General features: G+C 35.4%; 1 protein-coding gene across 2 annotated transcripts; it reads left to right on the plus strand.

Annotated features, from left to right (window-relative positions):
• The first annotated feature begins 5,634 nt into the window (after positions 1-5,634).
• Positions 5,635-15,821, plus strand: LOC115986629 (peptidyl-prolyl cis-trans isomerase CYP59-like). 2 transcript variants are annotated; one of them, XM_031109842.1, is made up of 14 exons: positions 5,635-6,080; positions 6,236-6,340; positions 7,179-7,296; positions 7,467-7,517; positions 8,977-9,068; positions 9,197-9,296; positions 9,708-9,830; positions 9,946-10,023; positions 10,194-10,240; positions 10,347-10,402; positions 11,782-11,822; positions 13,446-13,551; positions 14,569-14,692; positions 14,777-15,821. In XM_031109842.1, the coding sequence occupies exons 1-14, from the start codon at positions 5,983-5,985 to the stop codon at positions 15,591-15,593; spliced, it is 1,956 nt and encodes a 651-aa protein (XP_030965702.1). In that variant the 5' UTR covers positions 5,635-5,982; the 3' UTR covers positions 15,594-15,821. The 2 variants fall into 2 exon arrangements, with proteins under 2 accessions (XP_030965702.1, XP_030965703.1); XM_031109843.1 differs by having other exon boundaries at positions 13,446-13,545.
• Positions 15,822-18,666: the final 2,845 nt, after the last annotated feature.

An 18,666-nucleotide genomic window follows, 5' to 3' on the forward strand; every position in this document is an offset into this window, starting at 1 on the left:
AACAAAGATACTCTTGTGTATAAGGTTTTTAGTGCTAAATATTTTCCTGATGGTAGTATCCTTGTTTTTTTCCAAATTCAAGGACTTGGGACCTAGGTAAATTGGTTAGCTGTTTTATACCCTGGGAAGCTGAGAAGGTAGGGGGTATTTATGTAGGAGAGGTTGAGGTAGAGGATGTCTTGATTTGGTCATTATCTCCATCTAGGAGTTATAGTGTGCGGAGTGCATATCGTATGCTTGTGGAAGCTGAAAATTTTGCCTTGCTGAGTTCTTCTTCTTCGATGTCCTCGAATAACATTTGGAAGAAGATTTGGAAGCTTAAAGTTCCCAACAAGGTGCGCCATTTCTTGGGGACAGCGGCGAGAGACTCTCTTCCTACAAAGTAGAACCTAAAGCAGCGACATCTTCCTCTAGATGATACCTATGATGGCCATAATGATCAGTCGGAATCCCTTATGCATGTCTTATGGCTCTGCAATCAGGCTTGGGCTATGTGGTTATCTGTCTCTGATTTTCTTTTCTTAACTCAGAAGCATTGCAGGTCTTTCTTTGAGATTTTGGAGACTTTGTTCTCTGTTAGGTCAGGTTTTCGGTGTGCTTTGATTGCTATGATCGCTTGGTGTTTGTGGGAACGCTAGAATCGAGTTAGGGAATGTCAACGAACTTGGCAACTCCATGAGGTTGGTGATAGAGCTTGAGATTTGGTTCAAGAGCACTGGGATATTCACTTTAAGGAGAAGCCGATCCTTGTTCGTCCTCCTGCAGTTCGGTGGTCTCCTCCTTCAACTGGGTGTTACAAGATTAATTTTGATGCAGCTATCTTGGAAGGTATAAACCGAGTAGGGATAGGGGTGGTGTGTAGGGACTATGAAGGCCATGTCTTGGCTGCTTTGAGTCAAAACGTGGCATTGGTGCAATCGGTGGAAATGGCAGAGGCTTTGGCAAGGAAAAGGGCAGTTGAGTTTCTTTGATGTGCAGGTTGAAGGGTTGAGTTTCTTTGATGTGCAAGTTGAAGGCGATTGTCTTTGTGTCATTCGGGCTTTACAGGATTCGAATCATTGCTTTACTCTCTTCGGTCATATTATTGAGGAGACTAAGAGGTTGGGTAGTGTTGAGGGGAAATTTTTTGATGTTCCTTAATAGAATATGGGGTAACCAAGCCGAAACTCGACAATGGACCCTTGAAATAAAGCCCAAAGGCTTTCGGTGTCGTGTAACCTCGCCTAAGCAAGAGATAGAGGTTGCACCCTGACAAAAAGACAACAACAAAGCACAATAAACATGTTACTGTTGTTAGTTTGTTATATTATTAGTCCTTTTACAGTATCATAGTTCAAATCAGTCCTCCAGCAGTAGGGTAATTGCAGTATGGTAAATTATATTCAATTATTAAATAAATTTAATAAAGCATTAACTTTAGGGAATTCTTGTGTATTTTGTTCCATAGGGTCCACAGTACTCTCAGCCATCATTACATTAATATGAAGGAAAAATTCCAAAAAGTCTCAAATAAATTATAGCCTCCCATAGTAAAACAATAAGTAAGTATTAGTGGTTGCATAGTGATGAAAAATGAGTTATTTGGCATGGTATGAAGGGAGAGAGAGATCCCATCTCAGTGCAGCAAGTATTAAACTAAGATTTTGGTGAGTATAAGTGCATAAGGCATGAATGAGGTAATGTGGATTGTTTTGAGTGAGTGGAATGGGATTAACAATGAGGTTATGGCTTTTTGTGAGTGGTGGGTTGTTTATGACTAGTTGAGAGACATTTATGGGTTGTGATTGTGTGAAAGGGAAAAAGAGTATCTGAGATTAAATGAGTGTGGGCTAAAGATGATGAGTGGTGAGCTTGAGGAAAGCTAAACTACAAGCAAAGTAGTAAACAAACCCAGAGTTTCAGAGGGAGTGGCTATTCTGAGTGAATGGGATGAGATTAACACTGAGGTTAAGGCTTTAGTGAGTAGTGGGCTAAAGGGGGATGAGTGGTGAGCTTAAGGAGAGCTAAACTACAAGTAAAATGGCAAATAAATTAAGAGTTTTAGAGAGGGTCTGTCCCCCCTTGTGGGCTGAGATGCTTTTGCTTTTATAATGAAGTTTTAGAGAAGCATTAATGAACAAGAATTCAAAAAAACGTAGGCTTGATTCAAGGGAGCCAGACAATTGCATTAATAACCTGGATTTGGCCTAAAAATGGGAGATTTGCTTTTGGGGCTACCTTGCTTCTTTGGGTAATGGTGGGATTTCAGAGTGTTTGGGGTAATCTTGCATTAAATGATAAGATTGCTGAGATTATGTTCAGCTAATGGGATTAAGGCAAGTATCAAGAACGAATCCTAATACTACAACTGAGATTTGGACCCTAGGAAGTAGGATTCAACACCCTAAGCCAAGTGTCAAAGTTTAACCCCACTTCAAAGGGTTCCGCTGGAGATCCGTTTATGCCTTTCAAACCACATGTTCCCAAATTTTTCCCTTTAGGATTCATGGGCTTGGCTCATGAATTATGTCTTGAACGTTTTTAACATTTATAGCATCAATTTGTTGAAGTTTAGATGATTTAGTTTCAGCTCCACTTCCGCTGGAGGTGCAGTCTTAAGAAAGATGATGGAGTCCCATCATCCTTTGGACTTTAGCTGATATGACAGCCCTTGGACACTGTTTACGTCAGGCAGAGGGTGGTAGAAAACTGATGGGACAGCCCCTAGTTCATCCCCAAAGGCTTGGTTCTCTTGTAGGGGTCCTTAATTGTTTCTTTGGTTAGGGATGAATAAGGGCTGGTTGCCCACTTTCAAGCCTCTTGCTGGGACCTTTTTAGGCTGGAACTTTGCTCCATTTCAGCACTTTTAGTTGGGCCACATGGCCCTTTCTTTGCTTGGGCTTGCTCCCTTCTCCACGAGATTCTTGGGCCTACAAAATGGGCATTAAAGACATGCTTTGCCATGAGTTTTTTACTCCTCATGGGCTTTAGTTGTTAGTAGAAATAAAATGAATCTATGAGATTTAATAAATATTTATGATAGATTTTGGGTATTAATTCCCATGGGCTTTAAATAACTTCTCATAATTTTTACTATGGATTACTTTGTAAATGATATTTTTCTTGGGATTTTTTTAAATAATGTCCTCCAATATTTTTCTTGAGAATAATATTTATCATGGGTTTTAAATAAATATGGTAACAACCACTGTAATGGAATAATGTGATGTTCTCATGAGTTTCTCTATAGATAATCATAATGGACATGTAGGATGAGTAATTACCATGAGTTTTGGTAATAAATATTATGAATGTTGTGATGTAAGATGGATAATGAACATGAGTTTATAATATGAAATAAATAAATGTCATGGGTCTAATAATCATATCTTTCCATGGACTTTTATAAGATGATCGCCATGGGTTTTGAGAGTAGATAATTCATAAATTCCATGAGGTTGTAATATTATGATAATAGGTTTAAGGATCTAAAGTATTGTTCATTATTGGACTTTTAAGTGAAATCATTATGATATAGTATTTTGCCAAGCATTGATAACCTTGGGTTTAAATATTGCCAGTGAGAACTGAGCTTTGATATTGCTAATGAGAATTGAGTTTTGATGTTACCAAAGAAAATTGGGTTTCAAATATTGCCAGCGAGAACTAGGTTTTGATATTGCCAATGAGAATTGGGTTTTGATATTGTTAATATGAATTGGGTTTTGGATAAATAAATTGCCATGAGTTTAAATCATTAGCTTTGATTATGGATTTGAATTTCATTAATAAAATCGTTTTGTCATGGATTTGAATCATGAGCTTTTCAAATATTGTTAAGTATAAGTATTCTTGGATTTTAAATAGAATAAGATGTGTGTATTGGGTTCATAGGGCCGATTTTGGGTTTAGCTAAATAATGATAATAAAATTGGATAAAATTTGAGTTATTGGGCTTTTTGTAATAATTTATATCATAACTCAATTTAAGCGATGAGATATGAAACATTTGTTATCTATATATATATATATATATATAAAACCGAAACCTTTGTTGGTACCACAATTTTCCACGTCAGCACAATATTTAAAAAAGCACAATATTTGAAAAATAAAAAATAAATAAAAATTATAACTCCTCAAAACCCTAACAACCTTACCCCTCTCTCAAATTAAGAAATATAAAGCCACGGTTTCTGTAAACTCTCTCTTTCTCCAGACATAGGAAGCCCTAAAGTATTCAAGATCTACAAAACCCTAGCAACCTTACCCCTCTCTCAAGTTAAGAAATATAAAGTCACGGTTTCTGCAAACTCTCTCTCTAGACGTAGGAAGCCCTAAAGCATTCAAGATCTACAACGCACGGTATAGATTTTAGCTTATAAAGTTCAGCTTTTGTAAGGTTAGTTTTGTTTATATATTAATTAATACATAGTACTTTGTTCACCATTGAATACTCATATAATCAATTTCCAATTCAGTGTTCAAGAATTAAACCAAAATTCTAACTGCGCTATCATAAAATATTATTATTAGTATGAATTTTATGGAGTTGCGGTGTTCAAGAATTAAACCAAAATTCTTTTAAATTATCTATAATATTTTGTCCTCTGAAAATTTTATCTCTTTGATTTTAGTATATTGTGTTTCTTAAACTATAGAGAGATTTTCTTTGGTTTCTGCAAACTCTCTCTCTCTCCAGATGTAGGAAGCCCTAAACGCACGATATAACATTCAAGATCTACAACTCACGGTATAGATTTTAGCTTATAAAGTTCAGCTTTTGTAAGGTTAGTTTGTTTATATATTTAGTCCTTACGTTTAGATTTAGGTTTAGGTTTAGGTTTTAAGAGATTTATATATTACTATTACGTGGCTGAATTTCCTGTGACATCAGTTTTATGTTTTTAACCAAATACATCAGGAAAGCAAGAGAAGACGCATAAATATTTAGTCCTTACGTTTAGGTTTAGGTTTTAAGAGATTTATATATTACTACTATGTGGTTGAATTTCCCGTGACATCAGTTTTATATTTTTTTATTTTTATTTTTTTTTAATTTGTTTTATGTAAGGTTAGTTTGTTTACATTAGTTCTTTATCTCAAAGATAAGGTTTTTATTTCTACCGCAAGAACTATTTAGGTATGTATCCCTTGTAAGTACACATTAACTTAAATTATCTTTTAATATATGCATGCTTTATTATTTTCTAATAGTTTTCCCGTGCATCGCACGGGTTAGTGACTAGTTAACATAATAGTAGAGCAAAAAATATTTGGGAAAATCCAGTAACTTATTAGTGGTATTTGAAAATAAATAAGTGGTATTCAAATAAAATTAGGTGTTCAAAAAAGTACCCTAACAGGTAGTTTTTTGCGACAATGTCAATTTCAACATGTTTGACGGAATGGAAATAGATTAGCTCATAGTCTTGCTAGGCGAGCAGCTTTAGTTGCAGATATTAGTATTTGGGTAAAGGATTTATCTAGTGATTTGGATGATGTATTCCAATTGGATTTGTTTTAGTTTTGTTTTTTTTTTTTTCCTTAATAAAATTTTGCTTACCTTTTGCTAAAAAAAAAAAAAAAAAAAAAAACGTAAATTATACTCTCAAATTATTTAACTAACCAAAAAAAAAAAAAAACTCAAACTCTTCTCTTCCTAATTTTGTTATCTATATATTTTCCACGCACATACATCAGTTTCAATTAAAATTTTATTATTATTAATATTCACATTTTTAACCCCAAAATCGACCGCCACCCATCACAACCGCACATACTCAGCTCGGCTGCCCCAAATACACGCCCACAAAAAAGCCCAGAACTCACAAACCCCAACCACCAAAACGCAGCCGCGGCCTTAACCCACAAACCCCAGTCACCAAAACGCCGCCGCCCGCCGCCGCAACCCACAAAATCCAGCCATCACCGCCTCAACTCTCTCTCTCTTCGCTTCACCAAAATTTGATAACTGCAAAAAAAAAAAAATAATAAGAGAGAATGTCGGTGCTGATAGTGACGAGCTTAGGGGACATAGTGGTGGATTTGCACACAGACAAGTGCCCCTTGACCTCCAAAAACTTCTTGAAGCTTTGCAAGTAAGTCTTCATATACATTATCAGATAAAATTAGCTTGAGAATTTATTTATTTTATGGGTTGCGATAAAACAAATGTGTATCCTCTTCAGAAACTGATTATAAAAAATGTCTCGTAATTTTGTTTTTTATAAATTATCATTACATGGTGATTCAGGATCAAGTATTACAATGGGTGTCTATTTCACACGGTTCAGAAGGACTTCACTGCACAAACCGGTGACCCCACCGGTACCGGGTCCGGTGGCGATTCAATCTACAAGTAAGAACATCTGCCTAAGCAAGCTGACTAGAAATTTATGAGTCCGTTTGGTTAGGTGTTTCGCGGAGATTAAAAGAGCGTTTTTGTAAAACCCAATACTCTGTTTTGCAACCACAACTCCTCGTAGCCTTTTTTTACAAACTCAAAACACAGTTTTCCAACAGTTTATACAAACGCAGCCTATATAGCATTTCCCCACACACATATATGTATGTATATGTATATCATATTTGCTAAAAAAATTTAATTTTAAACCCTATAGTTTAGCAAATCAAACCTTGAGGTTTTAAAAAGTGACAAACAATTAAACCTTAGCACATTTGAGTGGATAAGCATTGTGTTTTGGGTTTTATATAGGCTGAGCGATTAGTTCGTTACATTTTGAAACCTTAGGGTTAGTTTGTATTTTAGAAATTTTAGGGGATTTAATTTGTTACTTTTGAAATGGTTTAATTTGTTACACCTTCTATATGTTAGAATCATGGGTAAATGATTAACATCTTACGTTTTTGGGATAATTGGTAATTTATCATGGTATTAGAGCAGGTGTCCTTGAGTTCGAACCCTATCTCGACTCTACTTCCCGTTTAATAAGTTAAAAATCCCACATGTTGGGCACTAGTTTATTAAACGGGAGTATGGACCCACATGTGAGGGAGTGTTAGAATTATGGTGAAATGATTGAATTCACTATTTCCTAGTAACTTAAGCTTTTGGGATAATTGGTTATTAATCAAGTGACAATAGTCTAGTTAGTTGGTATTTGCTATTATAAGTAACTTTTGTTCTCACATAGCAAGGCAGAACATACTTATTCCATTCTACATTCTACTTTCAGATTTCTTTATGGTGATCAAGCTCGCTTTTTCAATGATGAGATTCATCATGATTTAAAGCATTCTAAGACAGGCACTGTTGCCATGGCTAGTGCTGGAGAGAATCTTAATGCTTCTCAGGTATTAGAGTGTTTTTCTTGCTTAATGGGGCTGAGAATTCTTTTGCTTAATATAGCTTTATGAAGATGAAGAAGCATTCAGTGTTTTTTCTGCATCTTATTGGGAAATAGAGTTTACTTGGTTTTAATCCTAGCCCATATATTTACTCTTGAAATTGCATTTGTTTTCAGTTCTATTTCACACTGCGTGACGATCTTGACTATCTAGATGAGAAGCACACTGTGAGTCTTCTGATCCCAGTGACCTGTTGGTTACTATATCTCGAATTAATAATTGCTGCTTTCTCAAAGGAATAAAGAATTGTTGACTTTTATGATATTTTTTGTCTGCTCGTCTACTTTTGTGATGTTGTGTGCTTGTTTAATTCCATTGATTTAATAAAAAATGTGGACATACTTCTGACACTGAGAAAACCATTGCAAAATTTGTTTTATTTTTTTATTTCTTTTTTTTTTTTTAATCCGACCTTGTTGATTAAGAGAGGCCATTTATTTATTTTTATAGGGAATGGGAAAAGAGGGGGTGGAGTGCTTCAGCTCTTTTCTAGTTCTCTTTGTTTGGTTTGCATGGTCTGCATTTTCCTTTTGATGTCATGGATGCAATGTTGACCAGACGGTTCTTGTGTGTTTGATATTTGAATGTGGGGCTGCTTCTGTAATCTTGTGGGAGTCCTAATTGTGTTGCTCATTTCTGGTAAATTTGTACATGTACACAAATATATATATATATATATATATAAACTACATTATGCTGGTCTTGAATGGAAGTTATTTTGTTTTTTGTAAGAGTTTTGAATGGAACTTATTGGTTTTGTATTGATTAACTGGTACTCCTTGATGAGAAATTAAAAAGATTCTTTCAATTTAGATGATAGACTTGTTACCCAATCATATCCATATAAGCTAGTTACTCTTTTTTTTTTTTTGGGATTGGTAATCCATATAGGCTGATCACTGTAGTACAATGGCTGTTGTGCCTAATATATATTATTTTGATAGCTTCATCAATATGGAGACCAATATGTAATACTGTTTTTAGAGCTTGATTTTTTGCAAACTTTTTCATGGAATGAGTGTCACTCTCTCTCAGCATTTAGACATAAAAACATTTTGCTTATCTGTGCCTTCCTTCTGGAAAGTCATTATGGTATGCACCATCCAATTGGCGTTTAAGGGCTCTTTGTGGTTCTAAATTGCAGCCTTAAATTGAGTGATTAAGCTTAATTTAAGCTTGTCATGCATTGGTTTCCCTTGATGGTTGTCCAACAAAAGTATTAGGTTCTTGCTTTAACATGTGTGGGATGCTTGATTTATCAACAAAAAGAAAAAAAATAAGTGTGGGATGCTTGACCTTCTGACAAGCTGTTTGCATGGAAAGACATGAGGGAGGTTCTGTTTTGTATTACACTTTTACATTTGAAGGCAGATTTGGGGCATGATAACTGAATTTGCTTCCCTGGGGGAGGGGGGATGTTAGTCAATTTGACAACCACCACTTTGAAGAATGAAGAACTGGTTTGTTACGACTGGGGACCAAACCTTTTTCTAGGAAGTATTGAGTGTGCTGTATAAGGCTGTGGAGAGTGAACTCCCCTTCTAGATAAAAATGTTTCTATTTCCTAATGTGAGGAGAGTTTATTGTTGTATAATCTATCTAAATAGTGTTTTTGGGTCATTGCAGGTTTTTGGGGAGATCGCGGAAGGGCTTGATACATTGACGAGGATAAATGAAGCTTATGTGGATGAGAAGGGCCGACCATTTAAGAATATTCGGTTGATTCTTCTTTCTTTCTTTATATATTATTTTGTTGATGTAGTGACAATGTACTATGCTTCTGAAATTAAATTTTCTTGACTTTCTCTTGATACCAAAATTTATTGCATTTTCATTTATTGAACAGAATCAAACACACGTACATACTGGATGATCCTTTTGATGATCCTCCCCAGATAGCTGACTTGATTCCTGATGCTTCGCCAGAAGGAAAACCAAAAGATGAGGTAATGACCAGACTACAGATATTAGTTAATCATAATTGGGGGAGAGATGAAGTTAATTAGAAAGGAGTCATAAGGAAATCTTAGTCATTTTAATGTTTGTCTGAAACTTAATAGAATCATATGTTTATCAAATGCTTCAAAACCAAGTTGGAGTGCTTTCATCTTGATGTCATGGTCATTGCCTAGGGATTCAAACTAGGAATTCTGAAAATTCTAATTTGGCAGATATTTCGTTGTTAGTTTTAATATGTCCAAAATGATGTAAATAAATTAATAGTAAAAAGGCGAATGGATGACTGGGTCAACTTGGTTAATTCAATTTTTTTGTTGGCTCTCTGAGCATATGGTGGCTGCTTGGCAAACATCTTTGTTTGAAGTTATGACTTATATGTCAATCAATGTTGTAACTAGGTTGATGATAATGTGCGGCTTGAGGATGACTGGGTGCCCATGGATGAGCAGTTAGATGCTTCAGAGCTTGAGGAGGTTCTCCGCACAAAGGAAGCACATTCCAGAGCAGTTGTACTTGAAAGTGTAAGTATTGGGTACATTTAATTCATTAGCCTAAATTTCCAATTTTAATAAACTATGTCGTTGTTTTAATTTTATTTATTTGTTTTCTTTTTTTCTTTGCCTGATTTGCATACAGATCGGAGATATTCCTGATGCTGAAATAAAGCCTCCTGATAATGTGCTATTTGTTTGTAAACTGAATCCAGTTACTGAAGTGAGTGCTTGTTTTGTCATAGTTATAGGGAATGTCTATCCTTTCTTTTATTAGGAAGCTGCTACTCTAAAATGCAATAACGTTCTGAATTCTGATATACTTATTGAACCCTTTGTTAATGAGTTGGTCATGTTAAGGTCATATTTAATATTTACTTGTTTTTACTGCAGGATGAGGACTTGCATACCATCTTTTCACGTTTTGGAACTGTATTGTCGTAAGTAATGATAGAACTTTCTTGTGGTATTATTTAATTATTCTGGGGCCTGTTAGTTTGTAGTTTGCAAGATGCATTTCTCATCATAAGTAAATGCTGGTGACAGGGTTGAAATAATTCGTGACTTTAAGACTGGAGACAGTTTATGCTATGCTTTCGTAGGTGAGTGGCTTTTTTGCCATTTTATGCTAGGATACCTTTTAAGTCTTATTTATTGTGCATGAGAAAGTAAAGTTTCATTCAATGTTTTTGAATCCAATTCCGTACTGGTGCATAAACCAGTACATAAAACCCTCTGTTCTGTTTTAACTCAAACATTTGGCCATACTTGGGTGTTCTGGGCATTTTGGATGAAAACTCCATTTTGGCTCGGAATAGAATTTGGTTTAAATTGTAATTCTTTTTAAACTTTGTGATTTTGGTAATTTTTCCTCCCCCAAATCAGACCTAATCGTGTAAATTTTCATTTTTTAAATTGGCTAATTCTAAAAATTTTATTTTTATTTTTCTTTTTCTTTTTCTTTTTAGAATAATTCTAAGATGGTATATATGAAATTATTTGGTTATTATTCATGTTTTGAAAATTCTATAGAGTAATGAAATGGCATGAATTATGTAGTTCTTAAATTTATTTTATGAGGAGTATTTATATTTACAAATATAAAATATTTATAGTGGTAATCCTAAAACAGTACATTGGTACACACTAGTACAGAAATATTCATTTCTGTTCCAGTGGCCAATCTGAAATGACCACTGATGTGGTATTCAGAACTTAGGTTTCAGCACCTATTCCCCCCTCCTTTTCTGGTTTTCCTCTCATGCGGAATTCAGAACATTTTCATTGACTTCCACATAAAGATTGCAAAGACAACTGGACTAACAAATAGACTTTAATTTCCAGTTCTTTTATTATAAACAACAACAACAAATTATTATTATTTTGTTATTATTATTATTCACATGTAACTTAATATGTGATAAACTGTTACAGAAAATTCTTCTGGTTTTTTATGTAGTGCCTTATCTTTAGCATGGAGAAAGGAGGGATATATTTAGGTTGATGGCTATCCCTAAGTTTTTACTTGGACATTATTATAACGCCAATATGATGCCAATGAGCTCTAGCTTAAATGCAACCTCTTTCCCTTATAAGAGCAAGGTGTAGGGTGAGGACAAACTTATCAATAGAGAGAAATTACTCAACTAAGATGACCTGCAATCCTTGCTTCTAGCCAACCACAAATAGAACAAAATAAGGAAGGGAAGGAACAGCTGAGAACAGCATTCAAGATTGTTTATCTTTATAGTCTCAAAAAGATTTTTCCACTGAATAAAGGAATTTATAATTTAGCATGGATATCAAGATTTATCTTTCTCTTTTGTAGCATTAATTTTTGGTTCTTTCTACCCTGCTCTATTTGTGGCCAAGTGATTTGCATACCTTCAGTTGCCTAATTAATAGTCTATTCCTATCTGTTATAGAATCAAGTTTCTGATGACATATTTTGATTGTTATCAATTTTCTTTTCCCACTTCAGAGTTTGAGACGAATGATGCATGTGAACAAGCTTATTTTAAGGTATGTTGGACTGAAATGATGTCTCTCTCTCAAATATTGCATATATATTTTTCTTATCTGCCTGCATATCTAATGTCCCTTGATCAAGTACTAACTACATGCATCTAGTGCTTAAGCTGGTAAGATTCTGTTCTTGTAAGGTTTACCGAGATTGCACATTGTAACAATTTCTTTTGAAAATATAATTTTTTGGGGAGAATCTTTGGTTCATGTGAAATATTGGACTGTACTTTTTTGCCCCTACTTCAATGTTCTTTTACCTTTTAAATAAAATTTTCCCATTTTTCCTCATGTTTTGGTATAGAGGGTATTGATACAGCTGAGATTGACAATACATAATTTCCATTTTTCCCCCCTCCTTTTTGTTCATATACACGTATGTATTGCTTAAGCATTTGATGTGTAAAAACAATAGAAAAAAAAAAGGTATATAGAATAAATAATTGGGTAAAGGGTAAAGCTAACACCTTTTCCATATGAGTGGGGATCATTTATCCCACTGTCCAGGTGTGAATTGTACCTTAACTCCTTAAGTTACTCTAAAAACTATGCAACGAGAGAGGATTTTCTAGACAATAATAATAACATGAATCCCCTAGACAGAATGTCGTTTCATATTCAGAACTGAGCACTCTCTTTCACTCTGTCCGTGTCTCTGTAAAGGAAAGTAGGAGAAATTCCTAGACTAAATAATAATGAATATCTAATGACATAGGACAAAGGTGAATGAAACCAAATCAGATTTGAAAGTTCTAGACTGCTAGGATTTTAAAGAATTAGGATTAGGGTTTGGTGGGAAAAGCTGGAGAATAGTAAGCTATATAGGGTTTCTAACGGTGAAAAGGAATAGTAGGGAGGCATCTGTGGAGGATTTGTTGGTGAGGCAGATTGTTGGGGGAGGGCGGAGTTGGGATGTGAGATTCCAACGGGAATGGAAAGCTTTCAGCTGAAGAGTGTTATCCTAATCAAGATGTGAAGAAAGTGTGCATACATACTGAATGGATTTTGATTATCACTCTTATGAAACGTCTGGCTCTTTGATTGACTCTGTTGATGTCCTTAACTTTAAGATTTGGTCTTTAATTCTTTACTCTCTCTTTCTTGGATATGCCTTTTTGTATACTCTGTGTACATGAGTTGTGCCCTCCATCTGGCATTTTCTAATATATCATTTTTACTTGTTTGAAGACTACTATTGAGGTGCCTGACATCTCTTCTGCTTCTATCCTCGTCTAAATAATTACTTGAGTGACATCCTGAACTTGAAATTAGAAGGATTCTAAAGGAAAAAAATAGGACCTCATGTTGCTACATTGCTACCCCTTTAATTGTCTTCTGAAGTCTGTAGGCATAAACTATTTGTGATGTGGTGGAGTGTCCTTTGCCACATGCATTTTGAAAGGCATGAAAAACATGGAGATAGTGTGCTTTTAACCTAATGGACGTCAACAAGCTGGCTGCAAATAGAAATGATAAACTTTGTACTTTTGATTCAGAATAATCCAATTACTCTATCGAATAAATGAGTAAATAGTGTATAATTTAAAGTAACTTTTTTTGAAAAGTCTTATAGCTGCTTTGTTTTAGCAAAACATCGTTCATTTATATTATTTCTAATGACAGATGGATAATGCTCTGATCGATGACCGAAGGATACATGTTGATTTTAGTCAAAGTGTTTCAAAACTGTGGTCCCAGTACAGACGTAAAGATAATAAAACAGGTAAAGGTAAAAATTGCAATGTCATATTTACTTGTTTTATATAATTTTCCCGCTCATGCATGTACATTTCCATGCATTGCATGATGAGATTCTGCTCTTCCTTTCCTTTTATCACCGACGTTAAGGTTGACTCTCTCTCCTTGCTCGTTTCACTTGAAGAGCACTAAATGAAGAGCATTTGATCCTTTCTTTTAGTAGTATTTTCCATACCTTTCCTGTTGGAAATTTACTAGCTGTTCATTACCTATGATTCTCTGTCTGTTTGGTTTTGGTTTTCTTTGACGATAAATCAACACTATTTTGCAACACAAGACTAAAATAGGAAATCTAGGCATCATGCAACATTAGCTTCTTAGAAACTAGAGTCTACACTCTGCTGAAATTTTGACTTGTTCACTATGCTGCATGGTAAATTGCACTGATTTTGGCTGTCATAGCTGTGGAGACAAATTCCAAAGACCTATGATATTAGGGGGTACTGGGGGGTGTATCGTTGTTGATCATTGTTTGCTGACAAAAGGTACAAAAGCTGGATGCATATTGCCTAGAAGTCTCACTCCTGAAAATGAAGGCCTTGTGGGCTAACCAATAGTTATTGAGACAGGAATTTTGATGATCCACACTTCATTGCAATTGGTACTTAAATCGTTTTAAAGGGTCCAGGCATTTAATATTGGACGAATAAAGTTCAATATTGCTTGGTTTTGGTGCTAGAAACACCCCTATCATCTGGATTTGGGTTGACTCCATGATGTCTAGAAGTTCTTAAAAAAAAAAAAATCAAACAAATTACTTGTCACATACCTTGATATTAAATTCTATTAATGGAAATCATTATATAGTCATTCATGTGGCAGTAGTTGGAACACAACCAAAGCTGAGTCTATTTCTTTATCAACCCTTCTCACATGTAATTTAATTCATTCAAGGATTGTTTCTTGAATGTGGCACTCATTTGAAATCTTAGAAGTTTCTAAATTCCTCTGAAATTAATCTGTCCATATTTCTACTTGGCTCGAAAAGGAGGTTGCTTCAAATGTGGTGCTCTTGATCACGTTGCCAAGGACTGCACTGGTGGCTCAGCCGTCAAACAGAACTATATTTTAAAGGATGATAACCGACAGCGAGGTGGTGAGAACAATTCTAGGTATGTACTCTTGAGTGTGATTATGGGTCTCTCTGTCTTTGTGTGATTCTCTCGCGCTCTCTCTCATACTATTAATTGTTATAGGTTTGAAATGGTATTTGATGGAGACACTCCTGAAAGTCCAAGACGAGAAAAACGACATCGAGGCCATGAGCCACGTGACCGAGGTGAGAAAGAAAAGACGTATAGGCAGAGTTCTGAAGACCTAAGGCATAGGGACCGAGAAAATGAAGACCAGAGTGATAGGCACAAGCCGACTGACAGAAGTAGAAGATACAGAGAGCATGAGATGCATCATGATGGTAAAACAAGTCAATCCCGTGGAAGTGGAAGAGATCGGGATCATGTTGAAGAGAGAAGGGATGGAGAAAAGCATAAACAAAGAGATCTAAATGATAACAAGAGAGATGAGCGGGATTATGTCGAAGAGAGAAGGGATGGAGAAAAGTATAAACGAAGAGGTCTAAATGATAACAACAGAGATGAGCGGGATTATAGAAAGAGAACTCCAGATATTGATAGGCATGCAGAAAAGGGGGATGATGGAGATTATAAGAAGAGAAGTAAAGATAATTCTAGCCATGCAGGAAGGAGGGATGATAGAGAGTATAGGAAGAGAGGTGCAGATAATGATAACTATATTGAAAGGAGCAATGGTGGAGATTATAGAAAGAAAAGTGCAGATGATGATCGCCGTGGGGAAAGGAGGGATGACAGGGACTATAGGAAGAGAAATGTGGACAGTGACCGGCGAGACACAAGGGATGAGCCAAGTCAGAGAAAAAGAAGTGCAGACGTTGATAGCTTTAAAGGCAGGCGAGAAGAGCGAGAACATGGTGATAGGTATAAAGACAGGAGGGACGATGATCATGATAGAAGGCGCCAAGGTGACAGGAGATGAAGTCTTGAATGGTGTATGGTTATGACCAGAAGAGATTGCATTAAACTTTGTCTTGTTTTATCGTTGCCATGTAATGAAGTATGAAACTAAACGTTGGAATTAATGTAGTGTTTAAAATGATTAGTTCTATCATGAATTACGCAATTTTTAAAAAATCATCCAAATGTAAAACTGTTAAGCAAATAGCATTTGTTATAGGATCAAAAATTTTGTTTATTCTATTTTCCAGCTTTGTTTTAGCGATGTCTGGCACTTCCAGAAGCCTGTTGCATGAATGAATGCTGTTTATCATATATGGAAGTTTTCCTTTATGGGAGGCACCACCATTGTACGTTATGGACCAATGGTTCTCTATTAGCTCCTTGTAATCTTAAAGTAGGTAGAAGGAAATTACATATGAAGAAGCATCACTCTCCCATCCTGCAAACTCATGCCAAACTCTTCTATGCATAGCCTACATATGTTTGTCGGTTCTATTTTTGGTTAACTGATTATTTATTTATGCATTTTGGGATGAATAAACAATTTTATTGACAAGAAACGAAACAGGACCTGGGCCCTTAACCTTTCCTTCAGATCTCAGCACCTGGGCAGGAAGATCTGAGATGCTAATATGCCCAAAATTATTACAAAGGAAAAGCTCCTTGGACTAGATTTGGAGGGGCACAAACAAAATTTACATTATTTGGAGCTACAAAGAAGTGTTCCAAAAACACATTATTTTGCAAAATTGGCTACACTGAGTATGAGATGCTCTAAAGTTTTTGAGGGGATTCAAAACGTTAATAGCTTCATAATCCAAAACAATGTCGGGATATTTCAGCTGTAAAGTACACTTAACAGTGAGCAAAGTTGCAGTGGCTTCTCTCCAAAGAGCATCACCTACCTGAATATGGCTCGTCCAAGCATTCAAGAAGCACACATGAAAACCAGGCGAAGAGCTAAATATTTCCCAAGGTAAAAAACGGAATATGTGTGTGTGTGTGTGTGTATATATATATAAATAAAGCAAGTTTTGATTGTGCAACAGGAAATATAACTTCTTAGTTAAGATAAGTTGCCTGTGTTGTGTGCTTTCTGGAGAATACCTCTTAATATTAGATGCTATGCTTGGTTGGAGTCATTTTCTGCTAGTTGAATTAATTGTAGTATTGTTTTTCAAATAAAAGGAACAAGAAATATGTCTCCTCTTAGAGATCTCTCTTGAATATAAATTGTTCATAATACCCTCAAAATTTGTGAAAGATGCATATAATTTATTCTCTACTCCTAAGATTTGTAAAATATGCGTACAATCAGGTCCAAGAGTAGGGTTGAGCCCAGTAAAATATTTGGTTTCGACCCTTGATACTTTTGATCAACATCAATCCAAAATTAATTCACAAAAAAACTAGATTAATTTATATAGACAAGAGGGAAAAAAAACCTTATATAGAATTTTTTATATAAAAATAGTTTTTATTTTTTATTTTTCTTAAAAAAGAAAAGAAAAAATAACTCAATTCAAAATCAAATCAAAAATTTTAAAAGGAAAAGAAAATACATGAAATTAGAAAATCCAGAAAAGTATTCAGACCTTCGAATATCTAACTATTCTCTAGGGTGTATATAGTCCCCCAATTCCAGATGCACTAGGTTATTACAAGAAAGAATCCTATATGGGTGATCCCAAGATAGAGGTTTTGAACCCAGGATCTCATAGATATTATGAGGCCTTAAGAACCACTAAACCAACCTCTTGGGGTTGTTAAGTACCTCATTTGTGTTAAAAAGGAAGATTATTAAATCAGGGTAAGAGTTAGGTTACGTAACTGGTCGTTGGATTGGACATGTGTTATCATCCGAATGAGTCCAATGCAATTGGACACTAGACCCAATCCAATTAAATCCCTCAAATTTCTCTCTCTCTCTCTCTCTCTCATATGATTTGATTTGATTGATAAACCTCACCACCACCACCACCACTAGCACTAGCACTACTGACTGAGGACACCAAAACGGGGCAGTGTTCTCAGGAAGGTACATGCACAAATCGTTTTCTTTTTCCTTCTCTTGTTGTGATTTGGAGAACCTTCCTGGGAACACTGCCAGTTTTAGGATCCAGCAGTGGGCCAAGATTTTGCTATAGATTGAAGTGAAGAGAGAGATAGAGAGGGTGAAGGTTGTGTGCCAAACTGTGCCCATCTTTCTATGTATATATATGCACCAAAGAGAGGCCTTTTTTTTTTTTTTTTTGACGCGTTTATAACGTTCAACCTTGTCATTGATTATAAGTACTACACATTGGCACACATTATGTACACGCAATGAAAAGTAAGTTCAAAGCATATTTAAACTTGGAAAAGTAACGAAAATTCGAGGAAGCTAGAAAACTTAGCTTAGAAGCAAATTGATGCTTGGAGGTTAGGAAGGCATTGAAAACGCAAGCTAGCTAGAAAACATTTCTTTATGTACACAATTTGTTTTTTACTTGCATTTTCCATATAAACGCCGCAAATTTCGTTTGTTGTGTGATAATGGGTAGAATTGAATCTATTGATCGTTACAAGGTTGAATAATGCACCGACGTTTGAAACACACATTAAAATGGCCACGTTGCTTGGTCCCATGACAGAAAATTAAGGTGCTGAAAGGAGAAAGATGCTTATTTGCACATGGACATGGGTCTTCTTGTTGGGAATTAGATCTACTCAATGTCTCTTCTCTTCTAAGAAGATGAAAATAAAAATTTATCGATTCATGGTATCCTAGGTCTGTAAGAATTAAAGACATATACATGCTAAATACTAGAACATAGATAATCAATAAATCCATAAGGTTTAGGGACGTACTTTCAAAAACCTTGAGCAAACCTGGATAGATTATGAATAGCAATAGACACGCATGTGCACACTCGACACACGGCCCAGACAAATCTTCCTCTTCATACTTCTCCTTTCAAGAGGGCTTTCGATGGAGCAAGTTAGCATAATCTCTAAAAGCCTGTACCAAGACTCAATACTAATTTGACCACAGCATATTAATGAGCCTTCTAGGTATATTAACTTATTCACATCCAACTTGTTTTATGAAT

The sequence above is a fragment of the Quercus lobata genome, chromosome 4 (genome assembly GCF_001633185.2).
Source record: "Quercus lobata isolate SW786 chromosome 4, ValleyOak3.0 Primary Assembly, whole genome shotgun sequence".
NCBI classification, from domain to species: domain Eukaryota; kingdom Viridiplantae; phylum Streptophyta; class Magnoliopsida; order Fagales; family Fagaceae; genus Quercus; species Quercus lobata.

Coding starts and splice junctions, on each gene's coding strand:
- LOC115986629 (XM_031109842.1), top strand. CDS start 5,983: ATGTCGGTGCTGATAGTGACGAGCTTAGGGGACATAGTGGTGGATTTG. Junction 9,831..9,945: donor GAGCAGTTGTACTTGAAAGT/GTAAGTATTGGG, acceptor ATTTGCATACAG/ATCGGAGATATTCCTGATGC. Junction 10,241..10,346: donor CGTTTTGGAACTGTATTGTC/GTAAGTAATGAT, acceptor TGCTGGTGACAG/GGTTGAAATAATTCGTGACT.